A 23908-nucleotide genomic window follows, 5' to 3' on the forward strand; every position below is an offset into this window, starting at 1 on the left:
AAGATCTCGATCTTGGTCTCATCAGACCAGAGAACCTTGAACCAGTCAGTCTCAGAGTCCTCCAAGTGATCATGAGCAAACTGTAGACGAGCCTTGACATGACGCTTTGAAAGTAAAGGTACCTTACGGGCTCGTCTGGAACGGAGACCATTGCGGTGGAGTACGTTTCTTATGGTATTGACTGAAACCAATGTCTCCACTGCCATGAGATCTTCCCGGGGCTCCTTCCTTGTTGTCCTTGGGTTAGCCTTGACTCTTCGGACAAGCCTGGCCTTGGCACGGGAGGAAACTTTCAAAGGCTGTCCAGGCCGTGGAAGGCTAACAGTAGTTCCATAAGCCTTCCACTTCCGGATGATGCTCCCAACAGCGGAGACAGGTAGGCCCAACTCCTTGGAAAGGGTTTTGTACCCCTTGCCAGCCTTGTGACCCTCCACGATCTTGTCTCTGATGGCCTTGGAATGCTCCTTTGTCTTTCCCATGTTGACCATGTTTGAGTGCTGTTCACAAGTTTGGGGAGGGTCTTAAATAGTCAGAAAAGGCTGGAAAAAGAGATAATTAATCCAAACATGTGAAGCTCATTGTTCTTTGTGCCTGAACTACTTCTTAATACTTTAGGGGAACCAAACAGAATTCTGGTGGGTTGAGGGGTTGAATAATAAATGACCCTCTGAAAAAACTTTTCCCAATTTAAAAAAAAAATAAACAAAGAAATAACATTCTTTTTTGCTGCAGTGCATTTCACACTTCCAGGCTGATCTACAGTCCAAATGTCACAATGCCAAGTTAATTCCAAATGTGTAAACCTGCTAAATCTGCAGGGGGTTGAATACTACTTGTAGGCACTGTATATGTATATGCATGTGTATGTATGTGTATGTAAGTATATGTATGTGTATGTATATTTATGTATGTGTATGTGTGTATGTATGTGTGTATGTGTGTGTATATATGTATGTGTATGTAAGTATATGTATGTTTATGTATATGTGTGTATATGTGTATGTGTATATGTATGCGTATGTATATGTATGAGTTTTTGTGTATGTATGTGTATATATTTGTATGTGTATATATGTATGTAAGTATATGTATGTTTATGTATATGTGTGTGTACATGTGTATGCATATGTATGTGTATATGTATGCGTATGTGTGTATATGTGTATGTATATTGGTATATATGTGTATATATGTATGCGTATTTGTGTGTATATGTATGTGTATGTATTTGTATGTGTATATGTATGTGTATGAACACTGCTCAAAAAAATAAAGGGGACACTAAAATCCCACATCCTAGAGATCTATGAATTAAATATTTCAGTTGGAAATTTTTGTTCATTGCATAGTGGAATGTGTTCAGAACTAGTGATGAGCGAGGGTACTCGTTGCTCGGGTTTTCCGGAGCATGCTCAGGTGCCCTCCGAGTATTTGTGACCACTCGGAGATTTAGTTTTCATCCCGGCAGCTGAATGATTTACAGCTACTAGCCAGCCTGAGTACATGTGGGGATTGCCTGGTTGCTAGGGAATCCCCACATGTAATCATACTGTCTAGTAGCTGTAAATCATTCAGCTGCCGCGATTAAAAGTAAATCTCTGAACAATAACAAATACTCAGAGGTCACTCGCTCATCACTATTCAGAACAATAAAGCATAACAATTATCAATGTAAATCAAAATGAATGGAGGTCTGGTTTTGGAATGATACTCAAAATCAAAGTGGAAAATCAAATTACAGGCTGATCCAACTTCAGTGGAAATGCCTCATGACAAGGAAAAGATGCTCAGTATTGTGTGTGACCTCCCTACAACGCCTGGGCATGCTCCTGATGAGGCGGCGGATGGTCTCCTGAGGGATCTCCTTCCAGACCTGGACTAAAGCATCCGCCAACTCCTGGACAGTCTGTGGTGCAACGTGACGTTGGTGGATGGTGCAAGACATGATGTCCCAGATGTGTTCAATAGGATTCAGATCTGGGGAACGGGTGGGCCAGTCCATAGCTTCAATGCCTTCATCTTGCAGGAACTGCTGACACACTCCAGCCACATGAGGTCAGGCATTGTCCTGCATTAGGAGGAACCCAGGGCCAACTGCACCAGCATATGGTCTCACAAGGGGTCTGAGGATCTCATCTCGGTACCTAATGGCAGTCAGGCTACCTCTGGCGAGCACATGGAGGGCTGTGCGGCCCTCCACAGAAATGCCACCCCACACCATTACTGACCCACTGCCAAACCGGTCATGCTGAAGGATGTTGCAGGCAGCAGATCGCTCTTCACGGCATCTCCAGACTCTGTCACGTCTGTCACATGTGCTCAGTGTGAACCTGCTTTCATCTGTGAGGAGCACAGGGCGCCAGTGGCGAATTTGCCAATCCTGGTGTTCTGTGGCAAATGCCAAGCGTCCTGCACGGTGTTGGGCTGTGAGCACAACCCCCATCTGTGGACGTCGGGCCCTCAGACCATCCTCATGGAGTCGGTTTCTAACCGTTTCTGCAGACATATGCACATTTGTGGCCTGCTGGAGGTCATTTTGCAGGGCTCTGGCAGTGCTCCTCCTGTTCCTCCTTGCACAAAAGCTGAGGTAGCGGTCCTGCTGCTGGGTTGTTGCCCTCCTACAGCCCCATCCATGTCTCCTGGTGTACTGACCTGTCTCCTGGTAGCGCCTCCAGCCTCTGGACTTTACGCTGACAGACACAGCAAACCTTCTTGCCACAGCTCGCATTGATGTGCCATCCTGGATGAGCTGCACTACCTGAGCCACTTGTGTGGGTTGTAGAGTCCGTCTCATGCTACCACGAGTGTGAAAGCACAACCAACATTCAAAAGTGACCAAAACATCAGCCAGAAAGCATTGGTACTGAGATGTGGTCTGTGGTCCCCACCTGCAGAACCACTCCTTTATTGAGGGTGTCTTGATAATTGCCAATAATTTCCATCTGTTGTCTATTCCATTTGCACAACAGCATGTGAAATTGATTATCAATCAGTGTTGCTTCCTAAGTGGACAGTGTGATTTCACAGAAGTTTGATTTACTTGGTTATATTCTATTGTTTAAGTGTTACCTTTATTTTTTTGAGCATAAATAAATATATATGTATGTGTCAACCAGATACTCTCATTAATACAATAGTACATAAATAGTTAAATAAAGGACACACACACAAAATTTGCGTGAAACGCAAGGTTTATTTATTTTTTTTTTAAATGTAATCAAAAATTGTGTGGGCTCTCGTGGAATTTTCATAACTAACAGAGAGAAAGCCGACGGCTGATGTTAATATTCTGGGAAGGAGCCAATAGCCAAAAAAGTACCCAGGCTATTCATATCAGCTAACAGATGTTTGCTTAGCCGTTACTGGCCAGTTTACAGGGGAACCACAAAAAAAAAAATATTGACATAAAATTGATCACCTCCTGTCAGTGTGTCACCGGAGGCCGGTATAGCAGTTACAACTCCCGATGTGACTGTTCTACACGCGAGATCGTCGTGGGACACTCGGCAAATGGACTACGGCAGACAGAGAGTATATGTTGGTTTATTATTTTATTTTTATTGCAGGAGATCGAGGGCATCGGGGATTAGGCGTTTGGTGAGTATGAATGTTGTTTTTTTTTGTTGTTTCACAATTGAACACAGTCACCCGATGATGGGACTACTGTCCTATCATCGGCTCATGCTGTCACTGTTATATGTGACAGCAGACATAGCCGGATGGGAGTAGTAGTCCCATCAGACGATGCCTGGCCACACACACAGAAAGACACACACAGACCCGCACATATTCTCTGCCCACACACTCTCTCCTTCCTTTCCGCATCATTTTTTGGCACGCAATTCCGCAGACCTTTTTACACCTGCAGTTTAGCTGCGGATTTGACTGACTCAATGCAAGTCAATGGGTGCAGAAACGCTGCAGATCCGCAAAAAGAATTGACATGCTGCAGAAAATAAAACCCTGCGAATCAGTGCAGAATTGTCTGCAGCATGTGCACACCAATTCTGGATTCCGATTGATTAACATTGCTTGAGCTACCCTTTGTGGATTTGGTGCAATTCCGCACGGAAGAAACGCTGCGGATCTGCAACGTGTGCACATAGACTTAGGATCTACTAACATTGTGATGTGCAGCGTTACCCACCACCATGTTTGCTGCTGGGCGGCATTTTAATATCCTGTGGACACAAGCAGACCACAGTGATCTGTGATCGATGGCTCAGTGCGCATACGCTGCCATTGTTGTCAACAGCGTGAGTCTCACTAACATAACACAAAGCAGATTATACAGGCAGCAATGAAGGAAATCCACACCAGAATCTGCAACTCAAGTGTGCAAATTTTTTTTCTGCAGATTGTTTTTCTAGATTTTTAGTGTGTGCGTGCGTCCAGAGAACGCATCCCTCTATAGGGCTTCATGATGACCAAAATCCAAGAACTCAAAATTACAAATGTACAAAAATAAGTTTTAATATAAAAAATAGCAATTCCTTTCTGTACACTAATATTTACAGAGAAAATCGGTAAAATAAAACAAACATCAATTCTCCTTGTCCACCAGGTAAGGATCCACACATGTCTGCAAGAGGGGGAAAACGGAGAACCATAATTTTTAGATTAAACACATGTATACCTTATTAATAAGGCCAGTACCAACAACTACAATATAGTACTGCCCCCTATGTGCAATAACATAGCTACTATAACACTGCCCCGTATGTACAAGAATATAACTACTATAATACTGCCCCTATGTACAAGAATATAACTAATATAATACTGCACCTATGTACAAGAATATAACTACTATAATACTGCCCCTATGTACAAGAATATAACTACTATAATACTGCCTCCTATGTACAAGAATATAACTACTATAATACTACCCCCTATGTACAAGAATATAACTACTATAATACTGCTCCTATGTACAAGAATATAACTACTATAATACTGCTCCTATGTACAGGAATATATCTACTATAATACTGCTCCTATGTACAAGAATATAATTACTATAATACTGCTCCTATGTACAAGAATATAACTACTATAATACTGCTCCTATGTACAAGAATATAACTACTATAATACTGCCCCTATATACAAGAATATAACTACTATAATGCTGCTCCTGTGTTCAGGAATATAACTACTATAATACTGCCCCTATGTACAAGAATATATCTACTATAATACTGCCCCTATGTACAAGAATATATCTACTATAATACTGCAACTATGTACAAGAATATAGCTACTATAATACTGCCCCTATGTACAAGAATATAACTACTATAATACTGCTCCTATGTACAAGAATATAACTGCTATAATACTGCTGCTATGTACAAGAATATAACTACTATAATACTGCTCCTATGTACAAGAATATAACTACTATAATGCAAGCCTATCCCGATCATACCCCCGCCTTGTCCTTCCACCCCTCACCTGGTACAGCGCTCGCTCCTTCCTCAGTCTGGCGTAGAATTGGAGAACGTAAGGATTTGCAGTTACGGCTTTGGGATCAAAATCCATGATCCGTAGCCCCTCTAAGCTGCGAGCTCTGGAGAGCGCTACATACGCCTGGCCGCTCTCAAACACACGGGACAGCGAGATCTCCACACAGTCCAGCGTCATCCCCTGCAGAAACAACCCGAATCAGACATTGGCCACATAGCAGCACACCGGACATTCCTCGGGTGGAGGGCGACGTACCTGACTCTTGTGTATGGAAATGGCCCACGCCAGCTTCAGAGGTAACTGCTGTCGGCTCAGGAAGACCCCGCCGTGAGCCTTAATAACCCAGCGCTCCGGCTTCATCACCTCCGTGACCCCGCAGAGGAAACGCACTTTGGGAAAAGCTGAAGAGAGGAACAAGAGGTTCCAATTTGTGAGCAAAAGATGAGAAAATCAAAGAAGACTGAACACAAAAGTCAGGATTTAGGGGCTGCAGTGGGGTAACAGACAGTTTAGTGACGAGGCCTCCAGTATGGATAGGACGTGTTCGCCGACCAGAATAGATACATTGTATCCAGTCATTCAAAGTTTAACTGACGCTTTAGAACTTGCAGTGGAATGTCTGTCGGCCTCTCGCTCCTCCCTCCATAGAATCCTAAAAGCACCAACTGTAATCTTCTATCTCAGTAATGGAAGGGAAGGGAGTACAGCCTGCGTTTTAGGACTGGGGGCAGGTGTCACTATTATCTTGTGGATTCTCAGCATTTGCTTTATCACTTACGTCTTTCTGTCCCTTCAAACCCAACGACGACTCCTCGCGCTCCGTTCACTAAACCGCGGGCGACGTCAAGATTTTTGGCCAGCATCACCTGCAATCAGAGGAGAATAAACGGAGCGAAGTCTTCAGACAACATTGATGAGGCCTTATACTCCAGTCACAAGCAGATCTGCGGTCAGTTTTGCCGATTTCCTGTCGGCCCACAGATATTGGACATTCTACTGCTCTCCCCTCTGCTGGTTCAGCATCTAAAGAGCGCGAGCCTCTGCATTGCATGGTGGGAATGATTAGTCACAGTATGGGTCGGGGGGGATTGATAATGGAAAACACTGACCCATTCAGATCACGTGGTGCATTATGGGAGGTTCGCCAAACTGACAGGCCATCACAGATTCCAAATGGTAGTCAGCAGAATTGTGAATGCTGCTCTGGAGCTTAGTGGAGTAGAAGACAACATCATTACAAGAAGAATATAGCGGGAATATGGAAATTTTAAAGGGATCTCCAGCGTCCGTTTCTTTCACATGGGGAGTTGTGTCGGCAGAACCCTGACAATCGTGCACATATCTGCCGTCCTCAGCGCCGCAGGAGACCCTTAAGGAAGACCCTAGAGTAAAGCTCGGCTCGTCCCCGCTTACAGTCTGATCTCCCACAACACCAGGGCCGGACTGGCCATAGGGCACTTCTGGCAAATGCCAGAAGGGCCGGTGCCAGTGGTGGGCCGCTCAATCCGCCGCCCCCGCCGTCGCATTCAACTATACCGGCGTATAGACGCCGGTACAGTTGAATGCAATGATGGAGGAGAGCGTCTGTCCTCTCCCATCATTCCCCGCTCTGCCTCTCACACTGCGGGTGCGCGATGATGTCATATCATCGCGCACCCGCTGTGTCCCGGGCAGACTGCAGCTGCTGAGACAGGAGCAGGAACCAGGAAGCAACGCTGGGCACGAGGAGAGGTGAGGAGAGTTTTTTTTTTTCTGGACTGTGGGGCCATTCTCGGAGGAGGTGAGGGGAGGAAGAGAAGAGATGTGGGCTGTATATAGTTCTCTGTGGGCTGTGCTCTGTGCTGTATACTGCTGTGGGCTGTATATAGTTCTCTGTGGGCTGTGCTCTGTGCTGTATACTGCTGTGGGCTGTATATAGTTCTCTGTGGGCTGTGCTCTGTGCTGTATACTGCTGTGGGCTGTATATAGTTCTCTGGGCTGTGCTCTGTGCTGTATACCACTGTGGGCTGTATATAGTTCTCTCTGGGCTGTGCTCTGTGCTGTATACTACTGTGGGCTGTATATAGCTCTCTGTGGGCTGTGCTCTGTGCTGTATACTGCTGTGGGCTGTATATAGTTCTCTGGGCTGTGCTCTGTGCTGTATACTGCTGTGGGCTGTATATAGTTCTCTGGGCTGTGCTCTGTGCTGTATACTGCTGTGGGCTGTATATAGCTCTCTGTGGGCTGTGCTCTGTGCTGTATACTACTGTGGGCTGTATATAGTTCTCTGTGGGCTGTGCTCTGTGCTGTATACTGCTGTGGGCTGTATATAGTTCTCTGGGCTGTGCTCTGTGCTGTATACTGCTGTGGGCTGTATATAGTTCTCTGGGCTGTGCTCTGTGCTGTATACTGCTGTGGGCTGTATATAGCTCTCTGTGGGCTGTGCTCTGTGCTGTATACTACTGTGGGCTGTATATAGTTCTCTGTGGGCTGTGCTCTGTGCTGTATACTACTGTGGGCTGTATATAGTACTCTGTGGGCTGTGCTCTGTGCTGTATACTACTGTGTGCTATATATAGTTCTCTGGGCTGTGCTCTGTGCTGTATACTACTGTGGGCTGTATATAGTTCTCTGTGGGCTGTGCTCTGTGCTGTATACTGCTGTGGGCTGTATATAGTACTCTGTGGGCTGTGCTCTGTGCTGTATACTGCTGTGGGCTGTATATAGTACTCTGTGGGCTGTGCTCTGTGCTGTATACTGCTGTGGGCTGTATATAGTACTCTGTGGGCTGTGCTCTGTGCTGTATACTGCTGTGGGCTGTATATAGTACTCTGTGGGCTGTGCTCTGTGCTGTATACTACTGTGTGCTATATATAGTTCTCTGGGCTGTGCTCTGTGCTGTATACTACTGTGGGCTGTATATAGCTCTCTGTGGGCTGTGCTCTGTGCTGTATACTACTGTGGGCTGTATATAGCTCTCTGTGGGCTGTGCTCTGTGCTGTATACTGCTGTGTGCTCTGTGCTATATATAGTACTCTGTGGGCTGTGCTCTGTGCTGTATACTGCTGTGTGCTCTGTGCTATATATAGTACTCTGTGGGCTGTGCTCTGTGCTGTATACTACTGTGTGCTATATATAGTTCTCTGGGCTGTGCTCTGTGCTGTATACTACTGTGGGCTGTATATAGTACTCTGTGGGCTGTGCTCTGTGCTGTATACTACTGTGGGCTGTATATAGTACTCTGTGGGCTGTGCTCTGTGCTGTATACTACTGTGGGCTGTATATAGTACTCTGTGGGCTGTGCTCTGTGCTGTATACTGCTGTGGGCTGTATATAGCTCTCTGTGGGCTGTGCTCTGTGCTGTATACTACTGTGGGCTGTATATAGCTCTCTGTGGGCTGTGCTCTGTGCTGTATACTACTGTGTGCTCTGTGCTATATATAGTACTCTGTGGGCTGTGCTCTGTGCTGTATACTACTGTGTGCTATATATAGTTCTCTGGGCTGTGCTCTGTGCTGTATACTACTGTGGGCTGTATATAGTACTCTATGGGCTGTGCTCTGTGCTGTATACTACTGTGGGCTGTATATAGTACTCTGTGGGCTGTGCTCTGTGCTGTATACTACTGTGGGCTGTATATAGTTCTCTGTGGGCTGTGCTCTGTGCTGTATGCTACCGTGGGCTGTATATAGTTCTCTGTGGGCTGTGCTCTGTGCTGTATATAGTTCTCTGTGGGCTGTGCTCTGTGCTGTATACTACTGTGGGCTGTATATAGTTCTCTGTGGGCTGTGCTCTGTGCTGTATACTACTGTGTGCTGTATATAGTTCTCTGTGGGCTGTGCTGTATATAGTACTCTGTGGGCTGTGCTGTATATAGTACTCTGTGGGCTGTGCTGTATATAGTACTCTGTGGGCTGTGCTGTATATAGTACTCTGTGGGCTGTGCTGTATATAGTGCTCTGTGGGCTGTGCTGTATATAGTACTCTGTGGGCTGTGCTGTATATAGTACTCTGTGGGCTGTGCTGTATATAGTACTCTGTGGGCTGTGCTGTATATAGTACTCTGTGGGCTGTGCTGTATATAGTACACTCTGGGCTGTGCTGTATATAGTACTCTCTGGGCTGTGCTGTATATAGTACTCTCTGGGCTGTGCTGTATATAGTACTCTCTGGGCTGTGCTTTATATAGTACTCTCTGGGCTGTGCTTTATATAGTACTCTGGGCTGTGCTTTATATAGTTCTCTGTGGGCTGTGCTGTATATAGTTCTCTGTGGGCTGTGCTGTATATATTACTTTGTGGGCTGTGCTGTATATATTACTTTGTGGGCTGTGCTGTATATATTACTCTGTGGGCTGTGCTGTATACTACTGTGTGGACTGTGCTGTATACTTCTACGTGGGCTGTGCTGTATACTACTGTGTGGTCTGTGCTGTATACTACTGTGTGGTCTGTGCTGTATACTACTGTGTGGTCTGTGCTGAATACTACTGTGTGGTCTGTGCTGAATACTGCTGTGTGATCTACTACGCGAGCTGTGCTATAGTATGCAGGCTGTGCTGTATACTATGCGGTTTGTGCTATATAATATGCGGGCTTTGCTATATACTATGGGGAGTATATTATATTCTATGGGGGAGGCCATGTTATGTACTATGTGGCTGTGTTATATACTATTGTGGGGGTATATTATATTCTATGGGGGAGGCTGCGTTATATACTATGGGGGGCTGCATTATATTCTATGGGGGGCTACATTATATATTATGGGGAGGTGGGCTGTATTATATTCTATGGGGGTTACATACTCTGGGGTGGCTGCATTATACTCTGTGGGGTGGCTGCATTATACTCTGGGGTGGCTGCATTATACTCTGGGGTGGCTGCATTATACTCTGGGGTGGCTGCATTATACTATATGTGGGCTGCATTATACTGTATCGAGGACTATGGGGAATACGTTATACTATATGAAGAACTATGGGGTGCATTATACTATGGGAAGTGAATTGTACTACATGGATGACTGTGGCGGTGCATTATACTATATGGAGCACTATGAGGATTGTATTATGCTATATGGAGGACTATGAGGATTGTATTATGCTATATGGAGGACTATGAGGAGTGTATTATACTATGTGGAGGACTGAGCAGTGTATTTTAATATATGGAGGACTATAGGGAGTGTATTATACTATATGGAGGACTATGGAGCACATTATAATATATGGAGGACTATGGGGTGTATTTTACTAAACAAGTAAAATGCTGCATATTCGGATTGTTTTTGCTGGAACTAAAAGCCTTGTTGTCAGCAGCACATTGCCAGTGTAAACTGTAGATGTGCTGCTGAAAACATGATACTGTATGGTGATCTGTTAGTGATCTATTAGTGATCGTTCTGTCTCATCATTATTCCTCAGCTGGTGGAAAGAGGCCGGGAAACAAGCGTTGAACAACTTCAGTATTGTCGATCAAACTCGTTTAGCGGCCTGAACTCAGCGCACGTAAATACAACAGAAAGGCTTCTGTGTGATGTGCAATATGTTAGCATTTGGGGCCCCATTTTAAACTTTGCCTAGGGCCCCACTTTGCCTAAAACCGGCCCTGCCTACAAGTGTACAAAGGTATTATACAGTCACCATGTGACAAGTGGGCCTGTGTAACTTCAAATGCCAGGGCTGAATTTTAGTCCCAGTCCGGCCCTGCACAACACGGACAACAGAGATTTTAGCATCTGCACAAGGACAAGGCTCCAGCACAGGAAGGGGCCCTCACCGTCCGCTCACCTGCGCCCCTTTCTTCAGCAGGATCTGCTCCCCGACCGGACACTGCGCGTTCACAGTCTTCGCCAGCATCGGGTCACTGTCCAGGGCGTCGTACTTGTGCGTCTCCCCTGCAGACAGAACAGAGCGCCATGTATCACTGCAATCAGAGGGGGGATGGGAGGGCTGCTCAGCATAGCCCGTTCCTTAAAAGGCGATGCAGACTTAGTTCAATTTTTTTTTTTTTTACTTTGGCTGCACACTAACTGTGAAGGTAACCATGGTAACAGACTACTAACACACTGTGTAGTCAGACCCTGCAGTCATGTGTTACTCCACTATCAAGCAGCAGCCATTATAGGGGCCCACAAAGGGCTGATCAGCATGTGCGCCCCCGTCAGCTGTATCAGGGTCCCATCCATACCAGGTAGTTGCTGTAATCTGCGCTCGTTCGTCAGGTCAACATCGTCCTTGTGGGTGCAGAGCCGCGTCGCCAGGATCCCGTCCCTTTCAATTTTGTGGTTCCCCGTCAGTAACAGCTGCCTCGTCACCTCTTCAGTGCATCTGATGGCAAAATATTCGGTGCCCAATGATATAAAGGGATTGTACAGAATTAGCAAAATAAGACCACTTTCTTCTAGAAACAGCGCCACCTTCATCTACTGGTTGAGTTAGGTACTGCAGTTGAGCTCTATTGCAACGAATGGCAATATCATACACAACCTGTTGATGAGGGTGGCGCTGTTTTTACAAAATTCTTAATCTTTTTCAGTCCCTATCAATACAGGCCACAATACGGACTTCGCTTAGGGCAGTTAATATGGAAGTCAACATAGTGAGGCAGCATGAGGGTTTATAAACGGACTAGTAAAACGCTGCTGCCACTGACATGACGGAGCAGCCTATGGGTGTGGAGCGCACTTGGAGACAGCTACCTGGAAAATCGTGATTAATAATAGGTCTGTCTGGCTCTAAAGGTTCTACATCATCACAATATTCTGCAACTACAAATCCCAGCATGCCACAAAAGCGAAAAGTTGTCAGAGCAAACTGAGTCTTAGCCCTGCAAAATGCACCAGCCGCCACCATGCACACCAACCCATCCACCTTCACCTACTCCAACAATGCACACAGTAACCCGTCCATCCTCACCTGCCCCCACAATGCGCACAGTGACCCACCTGCTCTCACTTCTCCCTACAATGCACACAGGGACCCATCCGCCCTCATATTCCCCTACAATGCACACAGGGACCCATGGGCCCTCTCCTTCCCCTACAATGCACACAGGGACCCATCCGCTCTCACTTCTCCCTACAATGCACACAGGGACCCATCCACTCACTTCTCCCTACAATGCACACAGGGACCCATCCGCTCTCACCTTCCCCTACAATGCACACAGGGACCCATCCGCCCTCACCTTCCCCTACAATGCACACAGGGACCCATCCGCCCTCACCTTCCCCTACAATGCACACAGGGACCCATCCGCCCTCACCTTCCCCTACAATGCACACAGGGACCCATCCGCCCTCACCTTCCCCTACAATACACATAGGGACCCATATGCCGTCACCTGCCCCGACAATGCACCCAGCGACCCTTTCCCTCTCACCTACCCCCACAATGCACACAGGGACCCGTTTGCAGTCACCTGCCCCGACAATGCACCCAGCGACCCGTTCCCCCTCACCTGCCCAGACGAATCGACTGCAGCAGAGCGATGAACTTCTTGTCCGTCTGTCTCCGCACTTCCGTCAGCTCCATGGTCAGGTTGATGCATCTCCTCCAGCTTTTGGTCTGTGGAGCAGCGAGATGCTGGTTATTAGCAGAGAGGCACAAAATGTTACTTTTCAGCTTCTTCCATTTGTCCGTAAACACAAAAGACACTGGACCCCAATGCATCACTTCAGCTCCCGTCAGGGGCAACATTTTGAGGGGTGATGCAACTTTGGAACCTGCCAATTGATGGTAATGAAGATTCCTACCTGGAAGCAGAACTTGGTCTGATTTGAGGCCCGAGTCACTGGTGGAAGTTGCAGAAAGTCTCCACAAACGATGAGCTGGATCCCGCCGAAAGGCTCATCTCGCCCGCGGACCGCCCTGCGAGGGACAACGATACGGCTTAGTATTCAGCCTCGACACCACCCACACAGAATCTGCCCACCAGAGCAGCCACCATACCTGGCGACAGCCTCCAGCTTATCAAAGAACTCCCCTTCCACCATGGAGATCTCATCTATGATCAGCTGCCGGCAGCTTATCCAGTGCTGACGGACCCCCGGCCTCTTGGCCAAGTCTACACACTGCTCCAGTGGAGCCTTCCCAGAACCGATCCCTAAAACCAAGATAAAAGATAGGAAAGATCTGACCATAGAACAGACAACTACCATCATTCATCATTGCCAAAACAGTAATATAAAAGGCTCCACTAGGGGGAGCCAAAATGTACACATTTAGATGTATGCAAAGCGCTCCCCCTAGTGGTGGCTGCAGGTGGAGCCAATCTTATCATGTGTCTATAGCTGATGCAGGCCATTGTAGATGCCATGAAGACATGGGGTCTAGCCCATCTTGGCTCTCACTGAAGAGCTGGAGGAAGGTGAGTTTAAATGCTCCTTTCATTTTGGTGCTGGTGCTGTGTGGCGGCCATTGTTGCTGTGGCTTTGTGCTGGTGGGGCGGCGCGGTCTGGAGTCTTGGGGGCTCAGTCTCGCAGCATGGGTGCTGTGGGACAACAGGCCGTCCGCCCTGCTGGTGCATGGCCGCTGCGGCGGTGGTCGCCGCACGGCTCCGCTCCGTTAGGGCGTTAGGACCCACTACGAGGTTTGCCGTGAAGGGGCAGTGGGCTTCATACAGTCTGATCAGAATGTTAAACTGAAAACCTCATGTTCAGTATTTAAATTTTTGCCTAGCGGCTTTAGATCAACGTATGATTTTGGGATGTGCGGTTCATGCTCTTTTTCTTTTTGCACAAAGGATGCCATTAAGACCTTTCAGTGATGCACCAGGATAGCTCCCCCCATAGACCATCGCAGATATATGGGTGTGTGTGAGATTATATATATATATATATATATATATATATATATATATATATATATATATATATATATATATATATATATATATATATATATATATATATATATATATATATATAATTTTTTTTTTTTTTTTTTTAAACTCTAATGGATTGATGCACCAGTTATTAGGTTACTTCTCACCTGCAAAGGCATGTAATGTGGTGCCGCCAATATGACAGGCTGCAACCCCGGTACTTGCTGTGGCATAAGTGCTTTTAGGGGGCAGAGCCCCGATAATCCTCTTCAGCAGATAAGACTTTCCTGTGCCTGGAAATAAGGAGAAAGGTAATATATAAAGAAGGGATCAGACGTTCACAGATCAAGATATAATAAAAGTCTCCATTCTTCACACTGCAGGACGTATCAAGAGAACTAGAAAAATTATACAAAATAAAAACAATATTTATATATAAAAGTAAATGGTGATTATTGATTTATAGAAAAGAAATATATTAGAAGTCGTCTGCACCGACCTGCGCTTCCTGTGAAGAACACATTCTTCCCGCTGAGGACGGTGCTGAGAACCATGGACTGCTCAGTGGAGAGATGCAGCTGGCGGGGCATGGTCAGAGTCGGCTTCTTACTGGGACGGAGCTCAGAAATCTACAAATCAAATACTGAAGTTATGTAAAATACAACATAGATCGATAGCGGTACTCACAGCCAATTCTGACCTTTCCTGAGGTCCGAGACATGAAACAGATATAGGTGACACTATGCACTGCAGTTCTGGAATTCTACTCATCAGACAATAAATAAATGTACTTGGAGTCCAGTGTCTTTTGTGTTTATGGATAAATGGAAGAAGCTGAAAAGTAACATTTTAAACTCAGGATCAGTAATGTAATGTATGCACAGAGTGACTGCACCAGCAGAATAGTGAGTGCAGCTCCGGAGTATAATACAGGATGTAACTCGGGATCAGTAATGTAATGTATGTACACAGTGACTGCACCAGCAGAATAGTGAGTGCAGCTCTGGAGTATAATACAGGATGTAACTCAGGATCAGTAATGTAATGTATGTACACAGTGATTGCACCAGCAGAATAGTGAGTGCAGCTCTGGAGTATAATACAGGATGTAACTCAGGATCAGTAATGTAATGTATGTACACAGTGACTGCACCAGCAGAATAGTGAGTGCAGCTCTGGAGTATAATACAGGATGTAACTCAGGATCAGTAATGTAATGTATGTACACAGTGACTGCACCAGCAGAATAGTGAGTGCAGCTCTGGGGTATAGTACAGGATGTAACTCAGGATCAGTAATGTATGTACACAGTGACTGCACCAGCAGAATAGTGAGTGCAGCTCTGGAGTATAATACACGATGTAACTCAGGATCGGTAAAGGAATGCCGCCCTGTCTTGCAACCTACCAGACTGTTCTCGGATGATGCCGTCCTTGGACGTTTCTGCGGACATCGGTTTGCAGCGTTGGTTCCACGGTTACTGAGCCCCTTCCCCTTCAAGGGCGTCTGACTGTGGAGTTTTGCTCGCATTTCATTGGCTTGCTCCAAGTCCTTCTTCTGTACAGGACTGATGGTCTCGAACACACGTGGCAGCCCTGACAGCAGACGCATGCGCTCATTCACCGGCTTCTCACTCCTCCCCACCTCGTGCTTAATCATTAAGGTTTTCATAAAGTGCTTCAGTTTGTCGGAGGGGCAGTTGGAGATCAGCAGCTGGACATTATCCGGTTGGAGCACGATGGAGCTCTTCCCATCTTGAATGAAGCGGGTGAAGATCTGGATCTGCTTCAGGATAAAGTTTTGGGGTAACTTCCCATCACTGACCTTCAGCACCAGCTCCCGAAATTCATTACGCCCCAGCGAGGTGAAGGCGTTACGGATGACTTTACGTTTCAGTGTCTGTCCAGATGCATTCAGATATTCGATGGCGACGCTGCTCTGGATCTCCGGGGACAGGTGGTCGGCCAGATTCATCTTCCTGAAAGAGGAGTCAAGGGTTGTCACTCAGCAAGGAGCTTGTATGTTCTCCCCGTGGCCTCGGGGGTTTCCTCCCACCCTCCAAAGACATACTGATAGGGAATCTAGATTGTGAGCCCCAATGGGGACAGCGATGCGGAATATGATGGCGCTATATAAGTGAGTAAAATAGATAAATTGTCCAGTGAGATACAGGTGGGCACCATGATCAAAAGGAGACCCCCACCACCAACACCAGCTAATAGGGGGCAAATCCCAGTAACGCAGGATTATTCCTCTGTCAGCATCCACATCAATCACAGAGTTGTGCTCTGAGGGCTTTACAGCAGTTTCTACCAGAGATGGAAAAGTAGATAAGTTACCATCATTATTTGCTTCATTTGTTGTGGAATTTCTGTCTTATTAAAGGGTCTTTATAATAACAGTAAGTTGTGGCCTAGTTTTGGGGGGTCCCACCATTGGGCCCCCTATGGATCCTGGGATTGAGGAGACCACCGGCCATTTCCAGATGTCCAAAAGACAACGAATGAGGGGGGACGGTGGTGAATATACATACTCAACCATCACTCAATTCAGGTGGGACACTGCAGAGCCCCGATTTCAGGAACCATTGGAGTCCCAGTGATGAGACCCTCAGCAGTGGGTCACCCATAACAGTGGAATACCCCTTTAATAACCCAGAAATACCACCAAAAATAAAGACAAATTAATCAATTACCAAATTAATCCCTGTAAGTGCCGGATTAAAGGAATTTTACTATGAATGTACATGGCTCATATCAGATCTGTGGCCCAGTGAGCGTCACATCCCAGCACTGACAGATACAACACCCCACCAGTCACTACATGCACAGATCTGCTCGCTGCGGCGTTACCTTAGCTTCTTCCACACTCCGATCAGCCCGCGGGTCTCGCCCTGTCCCCGGCTCTGCCGCCCGCTGCCGCCTCGTTTCTTTCTCTCCCCGGCTCTGATTCCCCGGATCCTGCATCAAACGCGATATAAAGTTCAAATTCGCCGGCTCAGAAATTCAACCAATCAGAAATTAGACATTTAAAGAATCAACCAATCGCGTTCCAGTGACGTCAACGCTATCGGTCCGTTAAGGCCCTGGATGTTTTGGTCACGTGCTCACTCCTCGGAAGTCGCGGCGTCCATCTTTGTTTAGGGAAAGTCATGGTTGTGTTTAATGTGACATGCTGGCAAAGAAAAAAGCACAAATCCTCGTGGTGCTGAGCAGATTCTTGTAGAAAACGCTGCAGACAATCCTTTGAGACTGTCAATGTCTATAAAATAAAAAGATCATGAATGTTGAAAGTTAATTGAGGGGGGTGGGGGTCATCCAACTCTTTCCAATGTGGGATCAGCCCGAAGAGAACCCCAATGGGCCCTGCTCAGTCTGATAACGGGAATGTCTGTCACACTCATGGGACCGGGCAGTTCTTGACAGAATTACAGTGTAAAGTGTAACAAATGTTGCCAATTTTACGCCGTCACCGCCTTATACACTGGGTGTCCGAAAAGTGGTCGGAGCTCAGGCTCCTAATTCACAGCACAGTAGTAGTGTCAGATATTGGGAAGACCCGTCTGTAGTAACTGTGATTGCAGACTCCCAAATTGTTTAAAAACGGACATGTGAAGGCGCCTGATGGTGCGTGACACCGACCGATCCCGAGCCATTAAATGAGCGATGACGGACTGTATCCTCATCCTCCTGCCCCTCCATGAATTCACCCGAGTCTCACTGCCAGGTTCGGGGCTGTCTACCTGCATTTAATTATATCTGCATCTTTTGGGCTAGGATTTTTTTTTTAATTTCCACTGGTGTAAAGGGACATCATACTGTGGGAAGGGACCTCATACTGGGTGTGTGACAGGGCTTATCATACTATGTGGGGGGAGCCGTTGGGACATTATAATGTGTAGGGGACACTGGGGTCATCATATTATGTGGAGGGGAGCTGTGGGAGCATCATACTGTGTGGGGGGATTTGTGGAGGGCCATTATACGGTCTAGGGAGATCTGTGTGGGGGTCATTACACTGTGTGTGGGGATTTGTGGAGGTCACTATACTGTGTGGGTATCTGTTGAGGTCATTATACTGTGTAGTGACATATTTGGTGAACATTATACTGTGTGGGTGGATCTGTGCGAGCTATTATACTGTGTGGGGGGATCTGTGGGGGCCATTTTACTGTGTGGAGGAATTATACTGTGTGTGGGATCTTTGAGGGCATTATACTGTGTGGGGGCCATTATATTTTTTAGGGGGATCTGTGGGGGCCATTATACTGTGTGGGGGGCAATGAGGGCATTATACTGTGTTGGGGATCTATTGGGGCCATTATACTGTGTGGTGGTATTTAGGACGTTATACTGTGTGGGGGCAGTGGGGGCGTTATACCGTGTGGAAGACAATATATTGTGTTGGGGATCTGTGGGGGACATTATACTGTGTGGTGGTAGTGGGGACATTATACTGTGTGGTGGTAGTGAGGACATTATACTGTGTGGGGGTAGTGGGGACATTATACTGTGTGGTGGTATTGAGGACATTATACTGTGTGGTGATAGTGGGCACGTTATACTGTGTGGTGGTAGTGGGGATATTATACTGTGGTGGTAGTGGGGATGTTATACTGTGTGGTGGTAGTGGGGACGTTATACTGTGTGGTGGTAGTGGGGCCATTATACTGTGTGGTAGTGGGGCCATTATACTGTGTGGTGGTAGTGGGGACGTTATACTGTGTGGTGGTAGTGGGGCCATTATACTGAGTGGTGGTAGTGGGGACGTTATACTGTGTGGTGGTAGTGGGGATGTTATACTGTGTGGTGATATTGAGGACATTATACTGTGTGGTGGTAGTGGGGATGTTGTACTGTGTGGTGGCATTGAGAACATTATACTGTGTGGTGGTAGTGGGGCCATTATACTGTGTGGTAGTGGGGCCATTATACTGTGTGGTGGTAGTGGGGCCATTATACTGTGTGGTGGTAGCGGGGCCATTATACTGTGTGGTGGTAGTGGGGATGTTATACTCTGGGGGTGTCCATCTCAGGTTTGGGATCTGTATATACAAGTTGTTCTGTGCTCCGTTACTGGCCAACCAGCAAGTCACATAAGTCCGGCACTGACTTGTAAGTTTGCAGAATTTGTAAAATTTATTCCATGGTCTCCAAAGGACAAATATTCCGCAGATCGTCCCGAGCACCAGCCTTTCTCAAACAGCGGGGCTACTGCCGACATGCGGAACGTATGTGTTTTGAAGACCACGGAATAAATTCTACAAATTCTGCAGACTAAGGCTACTTTCACACTAGCGTTAACTGCAATACGTCGCAAATGCGTCGTTTTGCCGAAAATACGCATCCAGCAAAAGTTCTTGCTGGATACGTTTTTTCGTCATAGACTAACATTCGCGACGCATTTGCGACGCATTGCCAAACGGTGCGTCCGTTTTGCGACGCTTGGGCGTGTGGTAGCGGACCGTCGGGAGAAAAAAACGTTACATGTAACGTTTTTTGCTCCTGACGGTCCGCTTTTTCCGACCGCGCATGCGCGGCCGGAACTCCGCCCCCACCTCCCCGCACTTCCCCGCACCTCACAATGGGGCAGCGGATGCGTGGGAAAAGTGCATCCGCTGCCCCCGTTGTGCGGCGGAGACCACGCTAGCGTTGGGAACGGCGGCCCGACGCACAGCGGCGGGTTGTTCCCGACGCTAGTGTGAAAGTAGCCTTACAGGTGAGCGCCGCGGCTTCTTCTGTTATTTGCAATGTGATGCCAACTGCAGACCCAGCACCACGGACTGATGATGGGGGCACAGGTCGCTCCCACGCTGCCCGGTCCATGTACAGCCCTGTGCACACCCTGCGATAATTGCTGCAGATAATGATTTTTTTTTTATCTCATTAATCTGAGGAGCGAGCGCTGCACTTATCGGCTGTGAGGTCGCTGCCATGTTTATTTGGGCTAATAAATCATCAAAGTGCAGTAATGGCGCCCGGTCGGCCATGTTAGTACACCCATTAGTCCCTGACAGACGCTCATACACAGTGTGCTGGAAGACTGCACTATTATACCAGTGCTCAGGCTCATGTACGTCACGTGCCTGAAAAATACAAAAAAAATGTTGAATACATTATTTAAGATATAAAAACAAACTCAAATTAAAACGCTTTATTATGTTAAATAAGAAGAAATCATTGATGAGTAATATAATGAGCGGTTATTATGGCTCCAACAGTGCAGGGAGCCGCTCCCCGCACAACCATATATGGTCATACAGTCGCCATAGAAACCGCTCCCGAGTCTGACCCTTCTCGCCTCCAGTATCCACCAGCTCAGGCACAGCTGCGGTCAGACCGCGGGGTCCTTAGTTGCTGTGGTAACGGGCCACATCCACTCAGGCGCCGCAAAGGACAGCCTATCAGGGGGTCTTAACTGTTTCCTTGGAAACAGGACGCAAAACCACAACAAGTAACCTGTGATATGGCGGCGACAGCGACGGGACAGCGTGAGAAAGCTCCGCGGGACGAGGTGTCACTCAACGCCATCCACCGGGAGACGATCCGCAAGGAGAACCGCAGCCAGAGACTGGTCACCGAGTACAGCATCAACCCGCATCATAGGAGTAACGTATCCGGCTGTGCGCGGCTCTGCCGCAGGGTCTGAACTGGGCCCAGGATGCAGCAATACCCGATAGGCTTTTTTCCTGTATTGGGAAAAGGGGATTAAGTAAAATGTTGTTTTTATTGTTTTGAATATTCAATAATACTTTGTAATACTTCTCATTATTTTAGTCACAAGGAGACTCGCACCCACAATGCCTTAGTGATGTAGTAAAAGTCACAGGCTCCTAGGAGATCCAAGGTCTCGGCTGTTAGAGCAACAGATCAGCCCCCATGATCGTATGGTGCGGTGGGTGCCACTTACAGGGACCCTGGGAAGGTGCAGGTGAATGATTGGCCACTTAAAGGGACCCTGGGAAGGTGCAGGTAAATGATTGGCCACTTAAAGGGACCCTGGGAAGGTGTAGATGAATGATTAGCCACTTAAAGGGACCCTGGGTAGGTGCACGTAAGTGATTGGCCACTTAAAGGGACCCTGGGAGGGTGCAGGTAAATGATTGGCCCCGCCATGATGCCTCAAGCACCAGTACCTGCTTTGAACAGTCATTCTGTACTGACAGAGTCCCTTTAACTGGTGATAACAGAGACCAGCCTCCAGTTGCTGCTGAGAGGCCGGTGCGGTCAGTGTAACACAGGCGGCATTTGTCCTTATGCACTCGCTCCATAGATCTAATAGTCTGTCACACATCAGGAGTTACAGGGGATTCCGCCTTGGACGTTGATGGTATGCCCCATAGACGGGGTCTCACCTCTGTGGCGCACACATTGATCTGAAGTGTGGAGACCCTCTAGTCCATCTCCTGAGGTCGCCGCACGTGTCCCCGGCTAGTTACAGTCACCAATATGGAGATCAGACATCTGAGCAGGAAGCGCCTGTCTGAGAGATTTATGGCCTATTCTGCGCAGCCTCCTCCCCAGCATGGACCTCGGCACCTCTGGTCTCATGATCAGGATGTAGATTTCACCATTTTGATAAATGTGAAGCAAATGTCCATAAAAACATCTCTCTGACACCATTCTGACCCCACTGTTTTTTTATAGTGCATGCAGTGACAGGGAAGCCAATGGCGTGGCACGAGAACCAGAACGAGACCGCCGACGGTGAGTATTACAGCTGCTGGTTTCCTGGAATGCAGAAGTCACCAGTTTCTTTACAGATTGGGCTCCATGCGTAAAGGAGCAGGTTTGTCCCTGGTCAGGGGACACCGACCTTGCAGTTATTAGGCACGTCACATCTTCATTGTACCGGGGGCAGGAGGCTCAGGATGGACGTTGCTATTGATTTTACCCTGAAAATGTAATTTAGGGAATTGTGAGATTACAACGTGTAAATATAGTGGTGATGTGTGACTGTACTGTAGCCACCGGTTACGGGAAGAATTGCATTAGGATAGGCAATGTTTCTATTCACTGACAGCCATCAGAGAATGAATATTTTTAATACATTGACTTTTTTTCTTTTAACATATGGACAGAAAACTTCCTGAATATAATCCACCACGCAGCTTTGGAACCAACCAAAAAGTATACGGAGCCACAAACCACGAGCCAAGAGATCGGCTGGATAACTCAACCTCTGGTGCGTATGGAACACTCGACAGGGCCTAGGGGTTACTCGGTACCGGGTCCGGTCGTCATTAAAGGGGTGGTCACGGTGGCAGTGACCCGGTCCGTGGCGTCCAAATTAAAGGACAGGTCTTTAAAGGGGTTATTAGAAATGAGAATGTTCGTGACGCCACCTGTGGTGTTCGGTCAGAGGTGACCGACGCTGCTTAAAGAGGTCCTCTGGGGAGTGATGGCACTGCAGCAAGGATGGTATGGCTCCTTCCAGGAGCTGCAGCACTACGGGTCTGCATGGCCCCAGCTTTCCTCTCTCAGACTCTCTGCTTCCTCTCTCCTGTCTCTCTGACAGACTGAACTGACTAACTCCTCCTCCAAGCCAGAATATGTATCTAGGGAAGCTCCCCCGAAACCAGGTTCAGAGCTCCCCCTTCTGGCCTGCTCTCAGAACAGTGTTGCATGTACTGGTTATCAGTTAAAGGGATCCTTCCTCGCTTCCAAGCATGGCATCACCCTCCCCAAAAAGAAGGCAACACCATTGTAACAGCCAGTTACCTGGGGTGTTACACGTATCAGCTCAGTTACTGCCAGGACTGAAAGTCAGACATTTACCTCTTTCTTCCCCTACAGATCGGCATTGACTGGACAGACAGGCGGCTGCATTATCATCGCCAGAAGACGGAGATCACAGCGTACATGGAGACGGCGTGGAAACTTAAAGAACAGAGCGTCAATCTGCAGTGAAGGTCGTGCCAGACCGCAGTGTCTGGGAATACAGACACATTCACTTTCACTCCAGACGTTTCTCACCAGTAATGAGCAGAGTCTGATATACAAACTGTAAATACTTCTGCTGTCCATATCCTGTGTGTGAGGGTATGATATAGAGGAACTATAAGTCTCAGCCTATGACCACTTGCATCGGATAAAGCCATGAATATAAATCCTCAGAGTTGTGTTTCCTCCTGTTCCTGTGAAGTATCAGTCTATACGCTAGTAGTAAATAACAGTCTGCAGAACCCCGTTCTGGGAATCACTGGTGGTCTCTGAGCCAGACGCCAGTGATCAGTTTAATATGCCTTATCCAATAGTCTGAAGTTTACATCTTGGGAAAGCCCCTTTAAGATTAAAAAGAGAGGGATGTACAGAAAACCAGGGTCGATCTGGTACGAGGGAGAACCAAACAAACAATCTTGTGTGGCCGGTTTAGGTCTTCGAGGGCTACTCCATTCTTACATAGATTAAACATATTGCTGGGATACATCATTACTAGCAACCACTTCAGCCTTTCTCTTCAGGCCGCCCGGCTGTGGAGAGATCTGGAGCCTGTAGCGTTCACTTAAAGACCCCCCCATCTTCATTTTCAGGATCCATGGAAGTCCCTAAACTGATCGGACTTCCAGCGATTCTTATCCTAACAATTCTCCACTTACTGAGAACAGAATCTCTCTTTAAATAGGAAAA

At 47.1% G+C, this 23908-nt stretch overlaps 2 protein-coding genes across 2 annotated transcripts; one reads left to right on the top strand and one right to left on the bottom strand.

The window, feature by feature from the left end:
* Nucleotides 1-4453: 4453 nt before the first annotated feature.
* PIF1 (PIF1 5'-to-3' DNA helicase) lies at nt 4454-17332 on the bottom strand. Its single transcript, XM_077278681.1, has 13 exons — nt 17132-17332; nt 15687-16257; nt 14779-14908; nt 14447-14572; nt 13406-13559; nt 13210-13324; nt 12915-13021; nt 11643-11782; nt 11243-11349; nt 6251-6338; nt 5728-5873; nt 5461-5652; nt 4454-4582 (listed from the first exon to the last, which is right to left on the bottom strand). The coding sequence occupies exons 2-13, from the start codon at nt 16251-16253 to the stop codon at nt 4544-4546; spliced, it is 1911 nt and encodes a 636-aa protein (XP_077134796.1). The 5' UTR covers nt 16254-16257; nt 17132-17332; the 3' UTR covers nt 4454-4543.
* Nucleotides 17333-20615: 3283 nt separating this feature from the next.
* Nucleotides 20616-23394, top strand: CFAP144 (cilia and flagella associated protein 144). Its single transcript, XM_077278122.1, has 4 exons — nt 20616-20886; nt 21926-21985; nt 22360-22463; nt 23075-23394. The coding sequence occupies exons 1-4, from the start codon at nt 20745-20747 to the stop codon at nt 23186-23188; spliced, it is 420 nt and encodes a 139-aa protein (XP_077134237.1). The 5' UTR covers nt 20616-20744; the 3' UTR covers nt 23189-23394.
* Nucleotides 23395-23908: the final 514 nt, after the last annotated feature.

The sequence above is a fragment of the Ranitomeya variabilis genome, chromosome 8 (assembly GCF_051348905.1).
Source record: "Ranitomeya variabilis isolate aRanVar5 chromosome 8, aRanVar5.hap1, whole genome shotgun sequence".
Classification (NCBI taxonomy): Eukaryota; Metazoa; Chordata; class Amphibia; order Anura; family Dendrobatidae; genus Ranitomeya; species Ranitomeya variabilis.

What these genes read in the sequence shown, in the direction of transcription:
- CFAP144 (XM_077278122.1), top strand. Translation starts at nt 20,745, where the DNA reads ATGGCGGCGACAGCGACGGGACAGCGTGAGAAAGCTCCGCGGGACGAG. An exon ending in CATCAACCCGCATCATAGGA is followed by an intron (nt 20,887 to 21,925) that starts GTAACGTATCCG and finishes GTTTTTTTATAG; the next exon opens with TGCATGCAGTGACAGGGAAG. An exon ending in CCAGAACGAGACCGCCGACG is followed by an intron (nt 21,986 to 22,359) that starts GTGAGTATTACA and finishes ACATATGGACAG; the next exon opens with AAAACTTCCTGAATATAATC.
- PIF1 (XM_077278681.1), bottom strand. Translation starts at nt 16,253, where the DNA reads ATGAATCTGGCCGACCACCTGTCCCCGGAGATCCAGAGCAGCGTCGCC. An exon ending in CAGTCGATTCGTCTGGGCAG is followed by an intron (nt 11,783 to 12,914) that starts GTGAGGGGGAAC and finishes TTTTGCCATCAG; the next exon opens with ATGCACTGAAGAGGTGACGA. An exon ending in GTTTGAAGGGACAGAAAGAC is followed by an intron (nt 5,874 to 6,250) that starts GTAAGTGATAAA and finishes TCCTCTCTTCAG; the next exon opens with CTTTTCCCAAAGTGCGTTTC.